General features: G+C 40.7%; 1 protein-coding gene across 5 annotated transcripts in view; it reads right to left on the bottom strand.

Moving 5' to 3' along the window:
• rasgrp3 (RAS guanyl releasing protein 3 (calcium and DAG-regulated)) overlaps positions 1 to 26,466 on the bottom strand; it is a 99,030-nt gene that overhangs the window by 20,006 nt on the left and 52,558 nt on the right. For all 5 annotated transcript variants that reach the window (XR_013503451.1, XR_013503452.1, XM_078275104.1 and 2 more), the window contains exons 8-9: positions 16,104 to 16,220; positions 15,009 to 15,287 (exon numbers count right to left, since the gene is read on the bottom strand). Coding sequence is in view for 3 of the 5 variants with exons in the window: in XM_078275104.1 (XP_078131230.1) it covers positions 15,009 to 15,287; positions 16,104 to 16,220 (396 nt within the window). In the remaining 2 variants the exon portion in view is untranslated. The remainder of the gene's footprint in view (positions 1 to 15,008; positions 15,288 to 16,103; positions 16,221 to 26,466) is intronic.

Here is a 26,466-nt window from a genome sequence, read left to right as displayed (position 1 = left end):
ACCAATAAGTTTAAAGAACAACGGCAACGTTTGAGTGGGAGGGCTTACGTTAGAAAGCGCGGTGGATACAGCGTAGCGACCGGTAGAGACACTGTGAGCCAGAGAGGAGCGCGGCAGTTTTACGTTGTCACAGTGTTTGAGACAGTTTGGAAGAGAGCGACTTTTATGTGCAACGCGTGCGAAATTCAGGATGCAAAAGATACCACTGACAGTCTGTACGTAAACAAGAACTGCAAGGTACGTAAGCCCGAAATATAAACTGTATAACTAACGTAAACGTTGCCAACTCAAGCATGGTAACTTTAGTTAGCATAAATGTTAGCTTGTTAATCATTTACCAACTTTGACTTTACTCCAGCTTGGCAAACGTGCTAATTTTGTAACTTGTGCCCTGAACCTCGACATTAACGTGGTTAACAATGTCAAGTAAATTAAGCAACGTTACAGTAACGTTAGGTAGCCAACGTTATGAGTGAAGTGTTGGCTCACTAGTATAATGTAACGATAGGTTAAGGTAGTGTTAACTGTTTTACCTATTTAGCTAACTTTACTTGCACACAATAGTTTACAATGCATTTTTAATTTTTATTTTGGCAGATTTCTTAACTAAGATTGCCTATGCACTCAAATACTTTTTTTTCTGTCTCTCAACAGTTTTGCTGACCTCAAAGTAATCTGAAGAGGTGAGTGTTTCGCCATGTTCAAAGATTACACTTGTCACAGGTGTGGTGTTTCTGTGAAAACCCTAATAGGTTATGTACAACATCAAGGGCTACACAGAAATGAGGCTCATTACCAGTATGCATGTTGCATAGCATGTTGCAAGTCTCACTTTAGAAATTATAATGCATTTAAATGCCATGTTTACCATCATCATCGGCAGGCATCTTCTGTGTCACAGTGTGAGACTTTGTAGGGACCATTTAAATGTGAACTTACTCACCGTAAGAAACAGTTGATCATGGGTTATTATATTTTGGACTTTATTGCTTACATAATAAGAGCGGATGCTCTGACACAAAAATGAAAAAATATCTGGTATCTATGGCTGGACTGTAATAAGCCCGAATTAAATCATTGGCACATGAACATGTGTTTTGGGGGATTGGCTTTGTAGGGAGGACTGAAGAGAGGGGGTGGGATTTTTTCAGTTGGATACTTTTAAAAACTACAACAAACCATATTTCCAATAAAAAGTACAGACACATGATTTCCAATAGTTTTACTGACCACCATAATTGTATTTTTTTTAATATATAAACAAAGTTGGGACAGATGCATGCTTAATTGTTTGTTTGCAGGCATGCAATTCTAAATTAGTTTATTTTTACAAAATATAATTATGCTGGTAGTAAAACTATTCTTTTCTTTGTACTTTTGTCAGTTAAATAAAGGTTGATATAAATGAACAAATCCCAGATTATTTTTTTTTTTAAATTGCATTTTGGAAAACATCCCAACCCAATGGAGTTTGTAGCTATCAATCCATCCATCCATCTTCATCCGCTTATCCGGGGTCGGGTCGCGGGGGTAGCAGCTCCAGCAGGGGACCCCAAACTTCCCTTTCCCAGGCCACATTAACCAGCTCCAACTGGGGGATCCCGAGGCGTTCCCAGGCCAGGTTAGAGATATAATCCTTCCACCTAGTCCTGGGTCTCCCCCGAGGCCTCCTCCCAGCTGGACGTGCCTGGAACACCTCCCTAGGGAGGCGCCCAGGGGGCATCCTTACCAGATGCCCGAACCACCTCAACTGGCTCCTTTCGACGCAAAGGAGCAGCGGCTCTACTCCGAGCTCCTCACGGATAACTGAGCTTCTCACCCTATCTCTAAGGGAGACGCCAGCTACCCTCCTGAGGAAACCCATTTCGGCCGCTTGTACCATGGATCTTGTTCTTTCGGTCATGACCCAGCCTTCATGACCATAGGTGAGAGTAGGAACAAAAAACTGACCGGTAGATTGAGAGCTTTGCCTTCTGGCTCAGCTCTCTTTTTACGTCTAGCGGTGCGATAAATTGAATGTAATACCGCACCTGCTGTGCCGATTCTCCGACCAATCTCCCGCTCCATTGTCCCCTCACTCGCGAACAAGACCCCCAAGGTACTTGAACTCCTTCACTTGGGGTAAGGACTCATTCCCTACCTGGAGAAGGCACTCCATCGGTTTCCTGCTGAGAACCATGGCCTCCGATTTAGAGTGCTGATCCTCATCCCAGCCGCTTCACACTCGGCTGCGAACCGATCCAGTGAGTGCTGAAGGTCACAGGCCGATGATGCCATCAGGACCACATCATCTGCAAAAAAGCAGCGATGAGATCCCCAGCCCACCGAACTGCAACCCCTCTCCACCCCGACTACGCCTCGATATCCTGTCCATAAATACTACAAACAGGATTGGTGACAAAGCGCAGCCCTGGCGGAGGCCAACTCTCACCTGAAAGCGAGTCCGACTTACTGCCGAGAACCCGGACACAGCTCTCGCTTTGGTCGTACAGAGGTGGATGGCCCTGAGAAGGGACCCCCTCACCCCTGTACTCCCGCAGCACCTCCCACAGTATCTCCCGGGGCACCCGGTCATACGCCTTCTCCAGATCCACAAAACACATGTAGACTGGTTGGGCATACTCCCAGGCTCCCTCCAGGATCCTTGCGAGAGTAAAGATCTGGTCCGTTGTTCCACGACCAGGGACGGAATCCGCATTGTTCCTCTTCAACCTGAGATTCGACTATCGACCGAACCCTCCTTTCCAGCACCTTGGAGTAGACTTTACCGGGGAGGCTGAGAAGTGTGATACCCCTGTAATTGGCACACACCCTCTGGTCCCCCCTTTTTTAAAAGGGGAACCACCACCCCGGTCTGCCACTCCTTAGGCACCGTCCCAGACTTCCACGCAATGTTGAAGAGGCGTGTCAGCAAGACAACCCCTCCACACCCAGAGCTTTAAGCATTTCTGGACGGATCTCATCAATTCCTGGGGCTTTGCCACTGTGGAGTTGTTTAACTACCTCAGCAACCTCCACCAGGGAAATTGATGCCAATCCCCCCCTCATCCTCCAGCTCTGCCTCTACCATAGAGGGCGTATTAGTCGGATTTAGGAGTTCCTCAAAGTGCTCCTTCCACCGCCCTATTACCTCCTCAGTTGAGGTCAACAGCGTCCCATCCTTACTGTACACAGCTTGGATGGTTCACCCGCTTCCCCCTCCTGAGGTGGCGAACGGTTTTCAGAAGCACCTTGGTGCCGACCGAAAGTCCTTCTCCATGTCTTCTCCGAACTTCTCCCACACACGCTGCTTTGCCTCTTTCACGGCAGAGGCTGCAGCCCTTCGAGCCCTTCGGTACCTTGCAACTGCCTCCGGAGTCGTCTGGGATAACATATCCCGGAAAGACTCCTTCTTCAGTCGGACGGCTTCCCTGACCACCGGTGTCCACCACGGTGTTCGTGGGTTACCGCCCCTTGAGGCACCTAAGACCCTAAGACCACAGCTCCTCACCGCAGCTTCAGCAATGGAAACTTTGAACATTGTCCACTCGGGTTCAATGCCCCCCAGCCTCCCACAGGGATGCACGAAAAGCTCCGCCCGGAGGTGTGAGTTGAAAGTCTGTCGGACAGGGGCCTCCTCCAGACGTTCCCAATTTACCCGCACTACCCGTTTGGGCTTACCAGGTCTGTCCAGAGTCTTCCCCCCACCCCCTGACCCAACTCACCACCAGATGGTGATCGGTTGACAACTCCGCCCCTCTCTTCACCCGAGTGTCCAAAACATATGGCCTCAGATCAGATGAAACGATTATAAAATCGATCATTGACCTTTGGCCTAGGGTGCTCTGGTACCAAGTACACTTATGAGCATCCCTATGTTCGAACATGGTGTTCGTTATAGACAATCCATGACTAGCACAGAAGTCCAACAACAAACAACCACTCTGGTTTAGATCAGGGCGGCCGTTCCTCCCAATCACGCCTCTCCATGTGTCTCCATCATTACCCACGTGCGCGTTGAAGTCCCCTAGCAGAACTATGGAGTCCCCGACTGGAGCCCCATGCAGGACTCCACTCAAGGTCTCCAAGAAGGCCGAATACTCTGAACTCTTGTTTGGTGCATATGCACAAACAACAGTCAGGAGTTTTCCCCCCACAACCCGCAGGTGTAGGGAGGCGACCCTCTCGTCCACCGGGTTAAACTCCAACGTAGCGGCGCTCAGCCGGGGGCTTGTGAGTATCCCCACACCCGCCCGGCGCCTCACACCCTGGGCAACTCCGGAGAAGAAAAGAGTCCAACCCCTATCCAGGAGTATGGTTCCAGAACCAAGACTGTGCGTAGAGGTAAGCCCCACCAGATCTAACCGGTAGCGCTCCACCTCCCGCACAAGTTCCGGCTCCTTCCCCCACAGAGAGGTGACATTCCACGTCCCCAGAGCCAGCCTCTGCTGCCCGGGTCTGGTCCGTCGAGGCCCCTGACCTTCCCTGCCACCCATGTGGCAGCGCACCCGACCCCAGCGGTTCCTCCCACAGGTGGTGGGCCCATGGGATGGAGGGAGTTTGTAGCTATCTATTGCTAATTTCTCCAACATTACCTACCCCAGATTTATATGTAATGATAATACCGTATTGTTTGTCTGGTGATTCCCATTCCTACCAATTGTGTGATGGATGTTTTTTTCATGTGTTTCATGTGTTTTAGTTAAATATAATTGAACTTTACAAACTTACTGAATAATTACTGGACTTTATGGTCTTTGAGCACAGTTTGTCACAAAAATACAGATCCCCTGTCTTTTGTGTGTTTACAACAGGAAGTTCTCCTTTGGCAGCAGAGTACTTCATGCTTTCTGTCACCAGACGTGAATGGTCACATCACTGCCTTCGCTGATGCTCTTGTGTTGATGTTTGCCACGTACTACTGCCTGAACATCTCTTACCCAGCAGCCCAAGAAGCAACATTGGAGTTCTTGCAGAGGTAAGAAAGCAGAAGTCCATTTTAAATATCAAAACAGATATAGAATTTCCAGAAAAATAGTTACCCCTTTAAAATCTAATGCAATTTAATAACAAAAAACCTTGCACAGGACAGGATTTCACAACTTTGCCTTTCTGTCACAGCCTTTGTCTTTTTCACTACATTTTCTCAACTCAACCGTAGAGTGTGTTTTAATACACTTCTTAAAAGGTACTATGTGTCTAAAGTGTAGTGGGGAAAATAATCACTAACCTTAGCAACAGAATAAGAGAGACTAAGAGTTCTAAAGTCATGTCAAAGACATCTATGTATTTTATTGCAGAGATATTTACTGAAGTTAGCATGCTAACAAGCTAACCCCGGCCCATCTTGTGTGGTTATTCTACTTTTTATCTGAAGAGGCGATAGTCCGATAGTAAAGCTTATGCCTCTTCCTCTCTAGTTTCAGCTGAGATGTGTATGATGCAACAACTGTGTGTGAGGACCTTGTGTGCCTCAGCAGCACAGTGAGCACCAGGTCCGCAATAAGCCACTTTATATTATACAGGTGCTGGTCATATAATTAGAATATCATGAAAATGTTGATTTATGTCAGTAATTCCATTCAAAAAGTGAAATTTGTATATTATATTCATTCATCACACACAGAGCGATATATTTCAAATGTTCATTTCTTTTAATTGGGATGATTATAACTGACAACTAATGAAAATCCCAAATTCAGTATCTCTGAAAATTAGAATATTAATTAAGACCAATACAAAAAAGGATTTTTAGAAATGTTGGCCAACTTAAAAGTATGAACATGAAAAGTATGAGCATGTACAGCACTCAATATTTAGTTGGGGCTCCTTTTGCCTGAATTACTGCAGCAATGCGGCGTGGCATGGAGTCGATCAGTCTGTGGCACTGCTCAGGTGTTGGGAGAGCCCAGGTTGCTCTGATAGTGGCCTTCAGCTCTTCTGCATTGTTGGGTGTGGCGCATCACATCATCCTCTTCACAATACCCCATAGATTTTCTATGGGGTTAAGGTCAGGCAAGTTTTCTGGCCAATTAAGAACAGGGATACCATGGTCCTTAAACCAGGTACTGGTAGCTTTGGCACTGTGTGCAGGTGCCAAGTTCTGTTGGAAAATGAAATCTGCATCTCCATAAAGTTGGTCAGCAGCAGGAAGCATGAAGTGCTCTAAAACTTCCTGGTAGACGGCTGCGTTGACCCTGGACCTCAGAAAACACAGTGGACCAACACCAGCAGATGACATGGCACCCCAAACCATCACTGACTGTGGAAACTTTACACTGGACTTCAAGCAACGTGGATTCTGTGCCTCTCCTCTCTTCCTCCAGACTCTGGGACCTTGATTTCCAAAGGAAATGCAAAATTTACTTTCATCAGAGAACATAATTTTGGACCACTCAGCAGCAGTCCAGTCCTTTTTGTCTTTAGCCCAGGCGAGACGCTTCTGACGCTGTGTCTTGTTCAAGAGTGGCTTGACACAAGGAATGCTACAGCTGAAACCCAGGTCTTGCATACGTCTGTGCGTGGTGGTTCTTGAAGCACTGACTCCAGCTGCAGTCCACTCTTTGTGAATCTCCCCCACATTTTTGAATGGGTTTTGTTTCACCATCCTCTCCAGGGTGCGGTTATCCCTATTGCTTGTACACATTTTTCTACCACATCTTTTCCTTCCCTTCGCCTCTCTATTAATGTGCTTGGACACAGAGCTCTGTGAACAGCCAGCCTCTTTAGCAATGACCTTTAGTGTCTTGCCCTCCTTGGGCAATGTGTCAATGGTTGTCTTTTGGACAGCTGTCCAGTCAGCAGTCTTCCCCATTATTGTGTAGCCTACAGAACTAGACTGAGGGACCATTTAAAGGCCTTTGCAGGTGTTTTGAGTTAATTAGCTGATTAGAGTGTGGCACCAGGTGTCTTCAATATTGAACCTTGTCACAATATTCTAATTTTCTGAGATACTGAATTTGGGGTTTTCATTAGTTGTCAGTTCTAATCATCAAAATTAAAAGAAATAAACACTTGAAATATATCAGTCTGTGTGGAATGAATGTATACATTATACAAGTTTCACTTTTTGAATGGAATTACTGAAATAAGTGAACTTTTTCATGATATTCTAATTATATGACCAGCACCTGTATTACTTTAAGTTACAGTGGCCAGTATTGTGCCAATATGCCTCCTCGCTGTGCTGTATGAAATATATGGAAAGGGCGGGTCAGATCTGAGCCGGAAATAGTTGATAGTAACAGAAGCAGAACAGTGCCTGTGTGAAAAGCCACACGCAGTGTGCTGGCACAGCGCATGTTGTGCTAGACGTCACAGTCTTTGCCTCACGTGTTGGATTGATATGTGAAAGTACACACAGCGGTGAAATTATGCCGTAATATTTTTTTCAGTAGGGCTGGACACTAATTCAATGTATTTTTGATATATCGTTACGTTACAGCATTTGTCACTGAACGACATTCAGGGCACAGCCGTCAGTTTATTGTATTCAAGTCGAGCAGTTTAGAACACATTTGGCTGTGTTCTAAACTGCTTGTGTATAATGCCAGGACATAAAAACTACACTGCACTTTTGTTCCCATCTATATGCTGATGCTGTCCGTGTTTTAGCTCCTGCTCCTGTTTTTGCACAAATTTTTGACTTCAGTGAGGATTTTTTCAGCAGCTACATGCGTGCTGCATGGAGTTTTTTTTTAAATATAGTTTTTGAAAAAGTGAGTGAAGTAGCATACTCGCTAATGTCTGTTCATTGTTAAAACAATAATTACGATATTAGCATAGACGATACATACCTCACACCCCTAGTGCCTCCTTTTTTTAGTATGAATTTGACAGGTGAATTCTCACATTGTACCGTTTTCTTTTTTACATAATACATCCAAATGTTGAATTTGGCACGTACGTATGTTTTCCAATTTATTCTCTGATTCGTCCTCATGTCAACATATAAGGTATATTACGCATGAGTCCAAATTTTATTACTGAAATTGTTTGATGTATTTCACTTGATCGATGCCTTTTCAAGACCAACCCAGACAAGGGATCGAAAGTGGAGAAGAATGCTACCAGAAAGCAGCTGGCGGTCAGTCCAAAGGTTCTTTCCCTGATAACAAAAATTGCGGACTATGAATGGAGGGAGTAAAAAGAAACCCTTTTCAGAAGGGAGACCATTGCAATCCAATGTCCCTAATTCTTTCTCATGCACAGTTCATGTTGGTCTCACTACTGTATTCTTTAGTGTTCTTTAATTGTTGTCAGATAGTACCACTGTGACCCAGATGAATACTAGGTACACATTGTAACCATATTTTAAGTATAGAATTGGTTCACAGCACTGGACAAAGTTACTACTTTAAAATTATAGGCTACTTCAGTACCTTCAGTTAAGTTACTGCAATAACAGTGGAAGCAAGCATTACACTGCACCTGGATTAAAACTTTATTTTATCTTTCCAAAACGGGCCAGTTTTTAAAGGCATCTGAAGTACCAGACAGACTTTTAAATTGTATTGCTTGTTTTTTTGTTTCAAGTCTTTTTATTTCACTGTGAAAATTAGCTGAACCTACTGTAAACTGTTCTTGAACTTTCACCCACAAGCAGCCAATTGTTGGACTGCTAGCAATATGTAGCCATGCCATGTTAAGCTTTGTAAGCAAGTATGTTGCTAGAGCAGCAACTGTTTTCTATTCTGATCTGTTAGTCAACAGAATAAAATAAATGTTGAACAGTAGTAACTGCGTCCTGGTTGTTTCTAAGAGCTGTTATTGTTAAACTAAATCTTTTTATAATTTGTCATTTAACTACTCTGTTATAGCTCGATATTTTTGAAATTGTTCATTACATTTGCAGGTTGAATGTTTATAAATATACGTTTAGTTATCATTATTATTATAGCAGTGTTATGATATTTGACATAATTATCAGCAGATTGTTGCTATAATCAATATTTCTTTGACAGTATTTGGACATTTAAAACAAAGGTAAATCCATTGTTTTTAAGGCAAAGTATGCTTTTTTAACATTATAGATAAATGAAATATACATGATTTGTATGTACAATTGCATATAAAAAGTCATGATACTTAATATGCTCTAAAATGAATGGTAGCTTGCCCTAATTGTACTCACTTGTTTAATAACAGTATTTGCTTTTCTTTTTAAAGGCGAATCCATTGTTTTTATGGCAAAGTATGCTTATCTAACATTGAAGACTAATTAAATATACATGATCTTTATGTAACATTAGATGTAAAGACTCATATTATACTTAATAAAGTCTAAAATTAATGATAGATTGCCATAAATACAATGAATTTAAATATAATTACAGCAGAGTATGCTTTTTTCACATTAAAAATCTATTAAATACACAGAATTTATATGTAAATTTCCATGTAAAAACCTATAATAAACTTTATGATCTAAAATTAAGGGTAGATTGTTGTAAATATAAAGTTTCTTATCTGTTTTACAGAAGTATTTTGACATTTTTTTTAAAAGTTAAATCAAATGTTTTGTGGGTGATGTATCACTTTATTACATCAGATATTTATTAAATAAACACGATTTTTACATAATATTATAAAACTCAAATAATAATGGCACTTTTCCACAATTTTAAGCCAGATTATTTGTATTATAGCAGCGTTCGACTGTATTTATAGGTAATTTAATTGTTTTTAAAGGTGTATATGTCCTTTTTTAAACATGAAAAAGCCCAATAATTACATAAGATTTAATGTAAGATTAAAGATACAATCTGTTATTTCATTATGGAAAATTACTGTATTTTTAAGAGACTGTTTTTTGCCGTTATTTTACGGTAATTGTTTGGCGCCCCAGCTGCCGGAATATTACTGTTTTTTCACAGTTAAAAAATTAACAATTGAAAACAACATAGTAAGTGTTCATTTAAAGCATTACAACACTGATTATTTGTGTTAATCACTCATTGGTGTGCACAGTTTTTTTCTCTGTTGCAAGAACAGAGAAAACTCCAAATTAATATTGTTGACATGAAAAAGTATTTTAAGTGTTTAAGAATTGAAAATATGAATTATTAATATTTGACTAAAAAATGTAAGTTGGTCCAGCAAAAGTTGAAATTTGTATGATTCAACGGCATTTAGTAAGTCATTACGAAATACATCATTCAGTTGGGATGCACAACTGATATTTCAATGTCCACAACAAGTGCAAAAGTTCTGATAACTCATGTCTTTGTTGTGAAATGCGGAAAAGCCAACTTTCCGAGTTGAAGATAGTCACTTGAAGTCATTAGATCCCCGCACTGGCTGTTTGCATCAGAGCTGCATGGAACCTGGAGCCCACACTACAATTGGCCCACACAGGCAAGTTTGAACCTGTTTTTCAATTAAAATATAAATTGTGCGATAAATTAGTGGATAAGGTAGGCAGTGTTACTTTATTGACAACAGTTTGGCCCAAAGCTAACGTTCGCCATTAGCTTCGGCTAATCGTAAGCTAGCAGCCAGGTTACTTTAGCTAAGACTAACGTTAGCTGATAAATGCGGTACTTGTCTAAGCAGGTAACTTAAAATGTTACCGTTTAAACTTCATAAAGGCTTTTCAGACAGGTAAGTTAAAAGACTTGTATGATTATACTATTTCGTAATTTCGGGAGCTAGTAACGTTATACATTTTTAACAGGGTCGGCTTTCGGTTGCTTAAACCTAAACACCCTAGCTAGTACCAACAGTTAAGCTATTAATTGGGTTCAATTCAAGTCAGTGTTGTGGAATAGTGTTTTAAAGTAACTTTAGTACTAACGTGAGTTAACATTACAGTATAACGTCAGAAGAAAACGGTAAGAAGAATAGATTGCGCTAGCTAAATCATGCTGCCTCAACACATCATGGACATACTTCCACTGCATCTCCCCGTCTTCTGATTCAGGAGAGAAGCAAGGAGGTTTTATAAGACAGATAGCAACGATAGAGATTGAGTGGGGTCTAATAATGGACTGCTTAAGGGACTGGATGAAGAGGTGATTATTTTAGTAATCTCAGTATTTTCGAAAATATTGACAGTTGTACTGCAAGAAATCGTGGGATTTCTTTACTGCAAGATATATAAAGCTAAAATAATAAATACAAAGTTTCCAATTTAAGGTCTTGCTCATAGTATCAAACATTTGAATTAACCCATTGTTAGTGTACAATGGGTTAAGAAAAAGTAGCGACTAGGTGGTGAACAAAGTGGCGCATGTACCAGTCAAAAAGCATTATATATATTTAAGTTATGAGTTACCCTTAGATTTGCGTTCTACTAAAATTTGCTCGATGTGGAAGAAAACAGCGGTTTACCAATACAGTTAATTGTGCGATTCAGTTTTAGTCCTATGCCTAAGTAAATAAAAAGGCAGCTGTAACAGAAGTTGTTCAATTGTTAACTGGCCAGTCCCTTTCCGTATAGCTTTTGGCATATAACGTTTTTACTTGTTCATTTTAAAAATCTGTGTTGCCATTCACAAACTTGTCCTTTTTCATGAATATTTACCACCACCATCAATTCCAAGTATTCCTATTGGCTTGAATTTTTACATTTGCACTACCATGAACTGGGGTAGACGATCCATATTCATGCTCCATCTTGAAATACATTAGCCGGTAAGGGACATACAGGACATACTCCGCATTTCGCGTTTTTGCTGTCACATGATAAACTCACAGGTGCTGCTAATATAATGCTGCTATTACAGTGTTGCCAAGTTAGCGACTTTGTCGCTAGATTTATCGACTTTTCAGACCCCCTTAGCGACTTCTTTTCAAAAAAGCGACTAGCGACACATCCAGTATTGTCCAGCGAGGTATTTCTCTCCTGTGGCCGCCAAGTCTTCTGTCTTCTGTGACTGAGTGAGGAGCAGAGCCACAGCCCTACCCCCCTCTCTGCTCTCTCCTTGTGCAGTAGCGCTGATCAGGCCGTTAGAAGGAGAGGGGGGACAGGGTGCGGGGGGAAGAAGTAAAAGTACTAATATAACATGTACAAATACTCTAAAGATTGTAAAATGTCTGTCAGTTTGATTTACTAATCATATGTTTGTTTTTCCTGTCTGACATCACAAGGATACTGACCCAGAAGAGGAGAAGACAAAGGGCCTCATTGTGGGGATACTTACTACAATGGAGGATGATCAAAGTACGGCTTCGGCAAGTTGCAAATGTAGCTGTGGTTCTACAAGAAGACATCGTCTTACAAGACATCCTGACCTGTCAACGGCCTTTGCTTTGCTCTTTGGGCTGATATATGCCTTAAACATTCAGTTTCCCAAGGAACTGAGGTACACCTTTAAAACATTTCAGAAGGTATTCTTGGAGCATGGAACAGATCTCTCTGCAGGAGTCAGATCCCTCAAATGCAAACTCCTTCAGTATTTTATTGTTTCGGCTTCTAATGTTGGGCTGCAAGAGGCAGATCCCTCAAGAACAAATGTGTTAAGTTATCGAGTGTGACAGCTTCTAATGTTGGGCCATGTTTTAATTGTTAACGTTCATGCTGCCCAATTGTGGACTGATATAAATCTCCAATATCTGAGATGGATCCTATCTTTACTGGTTTTATTCTGCCCCCTTTTATCGCTTCTTTCATCTCTACACTGCTCTTCTTTATCCTCCTCCCTTATTTCTCTTTACCTCTCTCATCTCATTTACTCTCCATCTTTACTCTCTTCTCAGTCTGTCAGGCTAACTAATCTAACCTTGCTCTCCTTACTTAGTATTTAAGTAAAAAAAATAAGAATATGTTAAGTGACATCCACAACTACTACTGTCCAGTAGGGGTGCATGATTCAGAAAATGTCACGATTCGATTAGATATTGATTTTCGATTCAAAAACGATTGAGAAAAACGAAAAAAAAACTATTCACAGTATGTAAATGTAGTTATTTTTCTCATGTGATTGCAGTAGACATACAATAAAAAAAATGATTTAAATAAAAATTTTCGATTTTTGGAATTCTATGAATCAATTTTGTATCTGTAGAGCTTGAATCATGATTCAAATGTGAATCGTTGTTTTTGCACACCCCTATTGTCCAGGCAACACTGTTTATTTAAAGGAATAGTTTAGCATTTTTTAAGTGGGGTTCTATGAGGTACCTATGCATAGTTATGGAGATGGCGATGAGTGCAGTCACTATAAGGAGTGGGGGAGATGTCACTGTAGCAGAAGTCATCCTTTTACTGTGGGGGCAAGTAGAAAAAATGCCTTTTTACCACAAACAAAATGCTAACCTAAAAAATAAATAAATATCTGTTCAAGTGTACACAAAATGTTGTCTCTGCTTTAGTTTGTCGCCAGGCAGACATTTATTTTTGGACTTTTTTGTAGTGTAGTTTGGGCCATGTATTTCTACACCAACTCCCCGGCTCTGATTTGGTGTGTTGAGTTATTCGCTGCACTCCACCAGCACGAGTTGGCATAGTAATACATGGCTAATCTACACTTGAAAAAAATGTGAAAAAGAACCTGCCCTCTGCAACTGTATATGGATGACTTTGGCTACAGGAACGTCTCCCCCAAACTCCTTATAGTGACTACACTAATCACCATCTCCATAAGGGAAAAGACTAACAATGCATAGGTAAGCTCATACAACCACACTTCAAATATACTGAGCTAGCCTTTTAACTATCTCTCTGCTGCTAACAAACATTGCTCTATCTGTACACTTCTTAACTTTTTTGTTTCCTTTTCTACCCATTTCTTATATTCAGTTGTTTTTTAAGTCACCCACACTTTATTAGTTACATATAATACTATACTGTATTATTTACTTGTGTAAGGATTTCATTGTGTGTGAATTGTTGACACACAGACAGTATTTTAATATATATAGCATTTGCTGCAACATTTTAAAAGTTAGAAAAGTATAACTGTTTAGCCTGATTGGGTCAGTTATGGGTCTCAGCTGCTCTCAGTTGCTTGTTTGAAGCATTTGATACATGTTAAACATGTTGAATAAAAAAAGCTTTGAATCAAGACATTGTATATGATTATTTACATGTGCAAATAATTTGTATAAGTGGGTATTATGGTTATATTGAAATTGCCCTAACTTAGGTTTTAAAGTTGTTACAAAGCACAACCATGAGTTACTGAAACTTGAAGTTGAGTTGAGCTAAGAAAGGTGTTAAAGTCATCACAATGTATTGTTATGATTAACTGCGACTTTGAGTTTAGTTAAGATAAGTAAGGTTTTGAAGTTTTACCAATTTTAAATTATAAGCTACCACAACTTTGAGTTAAGTTGAGATAAGTAAGGTTTTGAAGTTACCTTAATTCATTGTTGTGAGTTACCGCAACTTGGAGTTAAGTTAAGCAAATTTAAAATTGAAAGTTAGACCAACTCAAAAGCAAAACTTAAAAGGTTAAGTTTTTTTCCCCAACTTAAAATTTTCTGAAGTTTGTTGCCTGAAGTTGTGTCAACTTTTAATTTTTTTACGGTGTTGGTGGTCTTCCATTAATCAAGCCACAGAGCACTATACTGTAGAGCATTTTCCAGTCTGCTGTTTCTCAGCAATATTTTGGAAAAAGCAATGAGAAATCTTTAGTTTTTAAACTGCATTGTTGAAAGCTGTGGTGAGAGATTGTGTTGTGGGTCAGTGGGTGGAGCTCCATTGGAAAAAGGTGATGTCATGTTTTATTGTGCACCTATCAGGATTTAGCAACATAAAAATCATAATCTGTAAGAGTTATTGGGTTGTTTGCTGATGTTGCCATACCACTGTTAATTAAACCACACCCACACAGACCTGATGAAGCAGATAAGATCCGTCCATAAGTAAGTAAGAATGTTTTAACTTTGATTGTTGTTATTTGTATCCAAATTCCCAGCCATGTACAGTACCGTATACAGACAAAATATAATGAAAACAGCGTTCTATCTTTAAAAACATATTACCCTTTTTGTCTTCCCCCAGATACAGAGATACTGTATGCATATTTGTAACCAGTTTTTTCTTTCAGCTTAAAGGTACTATATGTGGAGTGGTTGTCGCTCACCGTTAACAGGTAGATGAGGTCCATGTTGGGCTCCACCTGGGCCACTACACTCTGCAGTGACACCAACTCATTGAAGGTGATGTAGAGCTGATGCATCTTCACCAGGTTCATCTTCTTACTGTCATGAACCCAGTCAGAAAAGACGACATGAACTGCGATCAGGTCCTTAAGGTGCACACCCAGGATGGGGATTTTAAAGCCCTGGCATTCACTGAAGGCCTTTCGGTAACAGGAGTAGTTGTTGTTGGAAGAGACCAGCTCTGTCATCTCGCTCCAGATCTGGGGGGGGGGCAATTTGGGTTAGTATAATGATGAAATCACAAAAGTGGTGTGGCAATTCATGTAATATGCCTCAATGGTTCCTCCATATGTCAGAAGTGTTTGGAATGGACTACGCAGCAAATCAACTGCCTTCTTTATGGAGGTCATGACCTGGTTCCTCTACGGTTACTACTCTGATAGATAAAGGAGCGTCAAAGTTGACACTACGATAAACATAAAGACATGGATAAGCAGAGGAAACATTATTTGACCTTGTGTCAATTTTTTCTTGAAAAATTGTATTAATTTGTAGTTTTAGAAAAAACTGAGGATTTTTCCACAGACTTGCCTGGAGCCAGCCTCTGGTGGCTATTTAAAGAACTGCAACAATAGGCATTTTTACTATCTCAACCACTCAGGTGTGAAAGATGTTGCTTTATTGATAACAATCCTTTATAACATTTTCATCCAATTTGTTATGCTTTTAGATGGTGACAGAGAGAAAAGGGGAGAGAGACTGGACAACCTGCAGGCTGAACCCCCAGCCGCTGCAGGAAGGACTACGCCTTAATGGTACACACTCTACCTGCTGAGCTAAATGTTATTTAAGCTGTGAAATCATTCTCACAATTGCAACAAAAATCTGAAACAACCACGTGGAAGCTTGGTTGCCCTACAAACACATTACTACTGGATCTTGGATAACCATGTATAACCAACCCTTATATACAGTGGTATGGTTAGGGTTAGGGTTTTTATGCTTTAGGAATGCATGTGTACTGAGTGTTTGTGTGCAAATAAAGAGAGTGCATTTAAAAGCTGGTACTGACTAACCTTCACAACTTCTGGAGCCAGATAAGTGTGAGTCTCCTTTAGTCGAGAAATGGAGCTGTGGCTCAGCCCCCCCACCACTGCCATCAGAGTGTTGAAGTTCTGCAGCTGCAGAAGTTTCTGTTACAGAGATGACACATGGTGAAACTTGTATCTTTGCATCTTTACTGTCTATCTAATCAGTGTCTGTTGTGTTCTATTGCAAAAGGTCCCAGTACGGGTGGTGACAATGTAATGTGTATGGCTTTATCATCACTATCATGGGAGGTCATCCAGTTTCCCCCAGTTGATTCTCTGATGAAGGCTTGTATGCCGAAACGCGTCAGAGTTTTTGTTAGGTTCAAGATGACCAAGCCATAACAATAAAGGCTTTTAAATTTTTCTAAAGACAGTGCCTTGGAGTTTCCTGAGTTTTGCTAGTTTTCCCCAGTTGTTTGTTGTGGACACAGTTCACAACATCTTTGATAATACAAACAGTTCAAATAAAACATACAGTAGGCTTTAAACCTGCATTAAAAAAAGCAGCTATAAGACGTATAAGCCATGTGTTGTTCCTGATGGTTATTCAGTTAGCAGTGGTGGAATGTAACTAAATACAGTGCATTTACTCAAGTACTGTACTTAAGTACCATTTACTTTACTGCAGTTTTCCCATTTCATGCCACTTCACACCTTTACTCCATTACATTTTTAGGAGGAAATATTTTACTTTTTGTTCCACTACATTTTTTGAACAGCTATAGTTATGTTTTACTTTTCTAATTTAGATTTAACATACAAACCAGCTAAATTAGCCTAACTTCAATCAACGTAAACATATTAGTGCATTAGGAGGAACAATACTCTGAGAAATACTGAAGTTGTGAGTCATATGGATCTACAGTAAATTTCTATTTTATTAATTTCCCAACATATAGTTCTAAATGCCGAGTATTTGTGGATACATGCTATATTATTTATTTATTGAATCATTGAGCTAAAAGTACAAACTAAAATTCACTGGGTCAAATGGACCCAATTATGGTCAATGTACAATGTCAAGCTACCTACAAATCGGGTTATTTTGACTCTGGTTGTAGTTTACTACCCATGGTATCTTTTGTTTTTCACAACAGTACAAGTTAAATTACAGCGAATAGAAATGTGTCAAACAAGCCCTTAGGCTGTATTTCTAAACACCGGACTGAGCGTTTTTTATATAGGCTGCACACAAGATGAAAGAAATGCTCAGTAGCCTATAGGGTGTCAGCAGCATAACATGTAGTCAGACATAACATATTACACAATAAATAATACTCACAATATTAGACAATAAACAGCTGAATGGTGATACAAAAGTGCACTGATTAGAAATGAAGAGGCAGGAAAAAAACCAGGAGCTGTGGCTCCTCCCAGAGGGCACAGGTATAAACTCTGCTCTTTTGATAATTAGGGGTCTTCTTCTTTCTTCTTTTCTTCTGTATTCTTCTCTGCTAAAAGTGCAACAAAAACTGTAAGACCAAAAGTCAGGTTGGATGCATATTCCATCAAACTACTCAGGTAATTGATACTCAATGACCTTAAAGTCAGGTTGTAACAATCAAGGTTACATTTTTGCAATTATCTCGTATACAGCTTGCCTCAGAGTCATAATTATTTTATCATTTTAATCTCCATAAATGTCATCTGGTCGGGGTGGAAACGCATCTGAAGCAGCATTTTACATGAAGTAGGCTACTCACTGCCCCTGAAAGCTAGCACCTCTTAGCCTTCACAGACGCATCAGTTTGAGGTGTCACATCCTGAGCAATTGCTAATTTCCGATTATTATTTCAGTGCTTATGTGTGAGCCTGTTTATTAATAGTAGTGGGCCGGATTGGACCGGTGCTACCAAACAGTGAGTCATTCAGTGCCTTAAAGTAATTAGGACTGTATTCACGACATTTTCTATTTCCCCACCTAATTTGACACTACTCCTGAAACCAGCAGAATGATGTGTGATCTTGTTTCAGAAGTTTATTAGTTTTGCACATGTGATGTCACTATGGCTGTCGTTGATTGACTCAATTTGTAGGAAGATGTGTGTGTAAAACCACATGTTCCCGGTGGTGCCATCAGTAACTTACCTTCTCTAGGGATATAAAGTGGCAAAGTCCTATTTGCCAACAATGTAGCTGTGCATGTGGTATGTTGCTCGTTGAGGTCAATCAGTTTTTTTCAAGTATGCTAGAGTTTCTTTTGCGGATCAAACTGAAAAACCAATCCATCATAATGCATGCAGCCCACTCCTGTAGCTGATGGCAGTGTGTTAAATAATATGATCCTTGATTCTCTTCTATGAGAGGAGACAGGATCACTGAGAGGGCCATTAGAACACTGATCCATGTCTTTTAACATTGATGGGCGAGTAATGGAGAAGCTCTTTGAATCTTTTAAGAGGAAGATACAAACAATATGTACAAACCTACCAGGAATATTAATGAAACAGCTTTTCTGATGGAAGGATTATGAGTGGATGTTACATTGACAATGTTGGCTTCATGGAAGAAATATTTTTAAAAACAGGAATGAAAAAGACTGTTACTTAAGATCGGATGCCTGTTGCATGTGCCATGCTAGTTAGTCAGATCCTTTAAAGACATGGTAAAATTGTTCAAAACACCTCAAATATGCTATCAATGGCACTTTATGTCATTTCTACATACAATTTGCTCTTGTTTGTGCATATACCTTTGCAATAAAGCAACACCTAAATACTTACTAAATACTAAATACTGATGATTTCATATCATAACAGATCGAATATTTAATTTGTTTCCCATGTTCAAATGGTAGTTTGGAATAAAAAGTCCTGTGTGAATGCTTGCACAAACACAATAGTGCTTTCTGTGATGTAGTGCTGAACAGACTCTGAATTAAGGAAGCGTATTGCATTCAACAGAGAAAAAAAAATTGTAGACCTTTCTCATAATTATGATTTCTGGAGGTCACGTGACCAGCAACCGCAATTGCCACAAAGAACAAGAGCTCCTTACCCACCTCCGCATTTCATTGAAAAACCAGGTCTATTCCTTTTTCTTCGACGCCAAATCGTTTTATCTGTTATCACAGTGACTCAGTGAAATGCCTGCAAGCGCGAAAAAGCAGGTCTCGTTGTCGTCTAAACTATCTACTCGGACAGAGAAATCTGCTAACATGGCGGCAGCTAACAGAGTGGTGGCTAACATAGCAACTGATGCTAGCACAGTCCCGAACATGGAGGACTTGATCACTCAGGTCTTGGAATAGCAACAAAGTGTGCTTGAATCAGTGGTCTACAACGCAGTGAAGAGAGCGCTAACGGAAATTAAAGGTCCTATGACATGCTGCTTTTTGGATGCTTTTATATAGGTCTTAGTGGTCCCCTATTACTGTATCTGAAGTCTCCTTCCTGAAATTCAGCCTTGGTGCAGAAATACAGCCTCTAGAGCCAGTCCCACAATGAGCTTTCCTAATATGTGCCATGTCTGTGTCTGTAGATTTAAATGCTAATGAGGAGGAGAGAGGGGGGGCAAGGTGGAGGGTGGGGGTGTGGCCTTGACCAACTGCCACTTTGCTTGTTTGCAAGCCATGATGTCTCTCTCTTTTTCATGGGCGGGCCACATTCTGTGGGTGGGCAAAGCAGAGAAAGGGGAGGTAACCTTTCCATTTATGATGTCATAAGGGGAAGATTCCAGATTGGCTCATCTGAGCTTTCATTTTCTCAAAGGCAGAGCAGGATACCCAGGGCTTGGTTTACACATATCGCCATTTCTAGCCACTGGGGGACCATAGGCAGGCTGGGGGAACGCATATTAATGTTAAAAAAACCTCATAAAGTGAAATTTTCATGACATGGGACCTTTAATGCCTCAAAACAAAACATCAAGGCAGAGCCTGAGATGCAGGAAATTACAGTACGTGATCCGATGCAACCCGTCTGTGGCACATTCATGACCCAGCGGCATCGGGAGCTTGAAGGGGCACAACACGAGCTACATGCTAAAGGCATCTCAGACTCACTTATCTACCCGGCCACCCTGAGAATGACCCACGGAGGGAGAGAGTTCACCTTCACTACAGCCACAGATGCAAGTGTTTTCTGTCGGGAGTTGGATATGGAGGACGATGCGACATCCACACGGGCTGCCGCTCCGCACCAGGGCCTGTTGCCGACGACGGAGCCAGAGGACGGCGGGGGGACTTTGTGTCTGGTGCTGGAGCCCGCGGCGGGGCCGAGGCTGGCGGACCTAGCGGTTGTGGACTAGCGGTATCTGGGCTAGAGCTTAGATCGGGCCCAAAAAAATCAAGCCCGACCCTACCCGAGCCCATGCACGTTGTGTCCGAGACCAGCCCGGCCCGACACATTAACTGTAATTATGAGCCCGAGCCCGATTTAAACCCAACAATTTTTTAATACGTGGGCCGTTATAACTGATGTTCTCAACTACAATTCAAAGTTGTTTGAACTACAGAAATCTGTTTAGAATTATCTTAACCCTCATGTCCTTCTCAAATTTACAAACACTGGACACCTTCGTGGCAAAAATGTACACGCACACAAAAACTGCTATTAAATCATCTTATATCAGTATTCTTTTCTACTTTTTTTTAACTTGCTCAAAACTACCAAACATTCAATCATTTTCAGGATTTTAACCCTTTAAATGCCAGTTTATTTATTTTAAGTATTTCATTATTTATTACTTCATTATTTTTTTGTGTTTTTTTCTAATAAACACAAACCAGGTCCAGTTCGGGCTCGGGCAGAGAATCTAAACTCTAATCTGGGCTACTGTTCCAAGTTTGACTTGAGGACACTGTTAGTAAGTTTTGGAGCCAAGCTTTAAAGGGGTGGTTCAGAATTTTGGACATAGGACCTCATTTCCAAAGTAGCCAGTGTGTTATCAGTGGAGACCGTTTAACACTTTTCATCTGGTCCTTCCAGTTGCAGAGTTAGCTGGTGCTAGGCTAGCGCAAGTCAACAGTACCTGCTAGCCTGCCATTAAACGCAGTCTTACGCACTCCACAGTACACCCGAGGCAAATAAATTATAACGACTATTGATGTAAATCCATGACAATCACGCAAGTTTATTTATCTGCCGCTGAAATTTGCATGTAAACTGTCCGAGCTTACATGAATTTTCTGTCAGCAATTACCTAAAGTTAGCGGTTAGCCCAGCCAGGTATCTACCAAGAGTGTAGCTATACCGTTAGCTAACATTGTCACTCTCCACAATGCATTGGACTGTAACGTTATCTCCACCAACATTGTCAGTCTTAATCTATCAGTAGCAGCTAGGCTAACGTATGAAAGGGGCTAGCTTCATTAGCTTGAGTAGCCTACCAAAAGTTATTACCTGTTCATCAGTAGCTGTTGGTGCACCTGGAAAGACGGATGGAACCATTCATTGTCAGTGACTTGTGGTCCTTTAGATTGCGGGGTTTTTCAAAGTCGTCTGGTCTAAAAGGATCACTAAACATTCGCCACTTGAGTACAGTCTCAGCCGGTGTCTTGATGTCCAAGCTAGCAGCAAGAAGCCACAGATGGTTCCTTTCTGGATCTCCCAATGGAAATTAGTCGAAACTTTGTAGTGCCCATTTGTTTGGTTTATTTTTACAATTTCTAAATGCACACTAAATCACCATGTTGCCTAGTCCTTAGTTTCCAATCCAATGCTTCAATACCACTGTACTAGGTGTATAGGTGTCCCGACTGGAGTGGGCTTCTCTGCTTAATTTTCGGCGTAGTACTACTAACCGGAGCAAAGTAAAGTTCCGCCGCTACTGAGAAACTAGTCCCTTAAAATGTAATGCGATCATTGAGATGTAAGGGTAGTTTTATTTATAACATTATGCTATCAACACAGACATTTACATCGATAGTCTGGCGTTATAATTTATTTGCCTCGGGTGTACTGTGGAGTGGGTAAGTTTTTAGTGGCAGGCTAGCAGATACTGTTGACCACCAGCGAACTCTGCTGGAACTGGAAGGACTGGATGAAAACTGTTGAAAACGGTCTCCACTGATAAATAACACATTGGCTAACTTGGAAATGAGGTCCTATGTCCAAAATTCTGAACCACCCCTTTAAAGGAACATTTAACCAGACTGAAAGTACATGATGGATGCTGACAGCTTATAGTATGTTTGTTACTCCAACTAGATTGGTGTGTTTTTCACATAGCTTATTTCAGAATTTGATAGCTGGTTGAGACCTAGTTCTAGGGTTTTTGTAACACCGTTCATGTTCAGCATAAGAAGTTCACTAGACCTGTTTGAACGTTCCTGTGACTTTAAACAGGAGGGGTAATTGTGGGCAGGAGTTTACACATGCTGCGTTTGATGTGGCCACGTATCTTACAGATACGGGTTGGGGTCTGCGGTCTCAGCGGGTTAGGGTATTTATTTTATTTTTTATGTTTTTTCCACACCTTGCTCAGATCTAACAGTTCACCTTTTGCTACAAATTCATCAGCGAATTCCGGTAGGGTACTTGAGACATGTATGCGTGTATATTTTGAAGATGGCTGAACTTTCAATCCTTTCAGTTAACATCAGGGGGCTAAACGGGCCGATCAAACGAACTAAATTCCTGGACTACTTAAGAAGAAGGAATACAGATGTAGCGCTTATACAAGCGAGGCAATCACTACTAGCAAGGATTACACCCTTTTTTCCACATGTTGGGACCACAGAAAGGGGAATTAAATTATCTCTGAAATAAAAGAGATCACAGAGCATCAAGCCTCTGAGATATGACCAACATGTGCCTTTTTCAAACAAAGAGTTTTTGGCCTACACATACAATTCCAAGCCCTGAGCCCTCTGGAACAAAGGGAAGCACATGGGGCTTCTCCAACAAAGGGGATGAAGTCTCCATTTTACTGTAGCAGCCAAAAATCACATTTACATTTCACTCACAAAATGGCTGAAAGTTTGCACCTTCAAGAACTCTGATTATTCCCATTGGTTCTGCGGGACCCTGAACACAGCATGAGGTCTGAGCCTATAAAACTTTCTGACACACTTTTTCCTTTGTCTTTCCGCCGCAGCTGACGTTGTGAAAAGAGGCACGACAAGCGCTTGTGCTAAAACTTCAATTTTTTTAAACAAAGTGGATTTAATTTCATTGTTCTGGTGAGCACCATTGGATCCTCTGAAACACGCATCAGTGTTTCAGCTCTGCAGAGAGGGAAATCAACCACACTTTTCTCTAGGAGGAAATCGGACAACGCGGACTGCTTTTCCCTTCCGAGTCAACTCTAAACAGCTCCACACACCCTGCACGGGTGGAGTTTTTTCGTTAATCACTGGCCAAGTGGTTAACCCATTTTCTGTTCCCCGCGGAAAAATCCGCCGGACAACTTAACGGACTGCACACAGTAAGAGGCCTTATAGTGTTCTGGGCAGAGACATGTATGTGTTTATTAATGTAATAACTGCTAATGCTGCAACTGTGTTATGACATTAATGTGATTTGATTAATAAGCGCTACCGGTGCGCCTTGATTATTAATCTGTGTTTGTGACCGCCGAGTCAAATCTAGTTCTGTGAATGCACCTCTGCATTTGTTGAAATGAATGTGTTAAAGAATGTAGCTGGTTTAAAAACGTAAATGCTACACTGCTGAGTCTCCTGCTGCAGAGAAGTTAATTACTTTACTGAATGAGAGGGTGATCACTGTCAGAACCTCGAAGATCAAGATTAATTTCCTTTCTCTCTAAATGTGCTTCTCTCATCTTTTACACACTAACCGAACACACACACACACACACACACACACACTATGGTAAACAGCTGGTCTCAGCCAGCAACCATAGGCTATACGACTGCCCTCTCGGCATTGTAATAGCGCCTCGTGGCGGGCTCCTTTGTCTGTACACCGTGTTGGAATTTCACGGTGCTTCGCACCATTTCAACACTAGGTGGAGCCATTTCTGTGTTTTTGTACTACATATATATATATATATATATATCCCCAAATCACGCGGTCTCTACTCTATTCTACTATATTTTAATAGCAGTTGTTTGTGATTATTTTGTGTATTTGTTGTAATAATTGCTGGTTGAACACAGTCAGTGCTCGAATTCACCCTTCCTTTTGTTCCGTTAAAGGATACCAGATGGATTAATTAAATTAATTCAGATCTGTATTTTAAAGGGAACACCACCTAATGAGAGTTTTACAGTTCAGTTATTGGCCCCTGAGTTCAGGGTGGTGCCCCGTTTTGATTGTTTGTCAATTTGGTAAAGTTATTAATACCCATGTTCATAACTTTATTAATATTGATAAAACATCTTTGATAATTTGCCAATAATTGGATCTGTACCGCTACCAATTCCCAACACGCACGTCACCTCACCCACTCCCGCATTGATTATATTTTGTGTTGTAGTGAGCTTAAGGCAATGTTCCACACGATAGCTATAGAACCAGCAATTCTGTCTGATCACAATGCGCTGATAATCATATTCTGTTGTGATATGTTAGGAGAAAGGTCTAGAAGGTGGGAATTTAATAACTCCCTTCTCCAGAACACAGCTTTTTATGCAGAGTTTAGAGCAGGGACGGACTGACAATCTGTGCGTTCGGGAAAAGTCCAGAACGGCCGTCCAACATCCATCATTAGATGTGACAATGGCTAGTAGAAAACGTAAGAAGAAAGGTGGATGGGAAAAATTCAAAGAACAGAGGGCCAAGTCTCTTGAGACTGATGCAGCAAAATGCAAAAAGCTCACAGAGTTAATTTCACATCAGCAAGCCTGCTGCTGGTAAGTGCCAGGAGCAGGACACATGATAATAGGCTGCCTTTATCCCTATCTTAGTGAATTGCATAGTCAGCTATCAACATGGGTGTGCAACATGATTATGAAAATGATCGTGCCATTTAGTGCTGTCAAACTTAACGTGTTTAATCATTTCTGTTAGTTTAATTTGAAACATTAAACGCGTTAGAAATAGTTAGTTAGTTAGAAACTTCATTGTATATGAGAGGCTGTAGTAAGCTCACTTTTGCTGCTAGTATGAAGACTATGGTATTGAATTAAACGGGAAAACATCAGGCATGCACTGGTACCACTCTAAACGTGCTAACAAACAGGGAAGGGGGCTAAATAATTCACCAAATTTAACCAAAAGTTTAACCAAAAAATTCTAGCTTGCACTTTCTGTCTGAGTGCAGTTTTTCCTTGTCTTTCATATTTGCGTTTACTATTGTGGAACTGGCAAAGACCTGGGGCCCGTTTCAGGAAGGAGGTTTAACAAACTCTGAGTCTAACCCTGAACTCTGAGTTGATTTACCCTGAGATGGGAAACTCTGAGTTTTCGGTTCCAGAACAGCTGATTTGAGTTGGTTCAATCAACTCAGAGTAGGTTCACTCCAAGGTTATTATAGTTTTGCATTTTTAATTAGTTTTAATTTTTATTTCGTTTTGACTTTTTGTTTTCAAATTCAGTTTAGTTTTAATTAGTTTTTAAAGCGGGTTTGCTAGTTTAGTTTAGTTTTTATTTTTTGAAAATGCTTAGTTTTAGTTTAGTTTTTATTAGTTTTAGTCTTTTTTGTAATATGGGTTATTTGTCAGGGGATTCAAAAAGGTCAGAAAAAGTATTGTGTAATAATAACTCAACAAAAACATCATATAATTTTAGAAATATGTATTGACAATGTATTCAACAATAACACAAGTACATAAAATGTAGCCTACATATGGTCATAAATATGTAAACACTCTACACAAGATGCCGCAGTAAGTGCACAATGTGTAAGTGACGTGTTCCAGGAAAACCTAAATAGCCAACAGACTAAAGAAGACATGAACAGGTGTTTTGAACTTTGGTTTGAGTAAAGTGGCGAACTGTTTGAAATCAATCGAGTCACACAGTTGTGTAGACATCCCAGTATCAATCCACATATTAACTCCCGCTTCCTCCCGCTTTTGGTGTTCCTGCGTATTTACTAACCAGCAGCTATCGGGTCACCGTTGAAAGCCCTCCTGTAGTGTTCTCTGTCTTGCTGTTGCCTCCGTCATGCTGCCTGGCCCTGTACCCATACATCCATGCCCGAAACGTTACTGGGGTTAGCTTCTGTTTCAGGGAAAGGAGGCTTTGCTTTCTCCTTTACCTTGTTAAGGTAAGCTAGGTTAGCCTCCTAGCTTGTGTGCGCTTCTCAAATGTACTTTCAAATTCCTGGGACTTTTCCCTTTAATACATTGTCCACATATTTTACCACCTTCCACTGCAGATCTTTTTTTTTTATCTGACACAGGCATAATCAAAAAGGTGCTACTTTCTTCGAACTTTCGGTACCGCCATGATGCCAGGCGAGGGGCATGGACTATGTTGTGTTCAATTTGACGTGGAAT

The sequence above is a fragment of the Sander vitreus genome, chromosome 18 (genome assembly GCF_031162955.1).
Source record: "Sander vitreus isolate 19-12246 chromosome 18, sanVit1, whole genome shotgun sequence".
Taxonomy (NCBI): domain Eukaryota; kingdom Metazoa; phylum Chordata; class Actinopteri; order Perciformes; family Percidae; genus Sander; species Sander vitreus.
The sequence above is the reverse complement of the archived record's forward strand: the minus strand, read 5'-3'. Positions and strand labels throughout refer to the sequence as shown.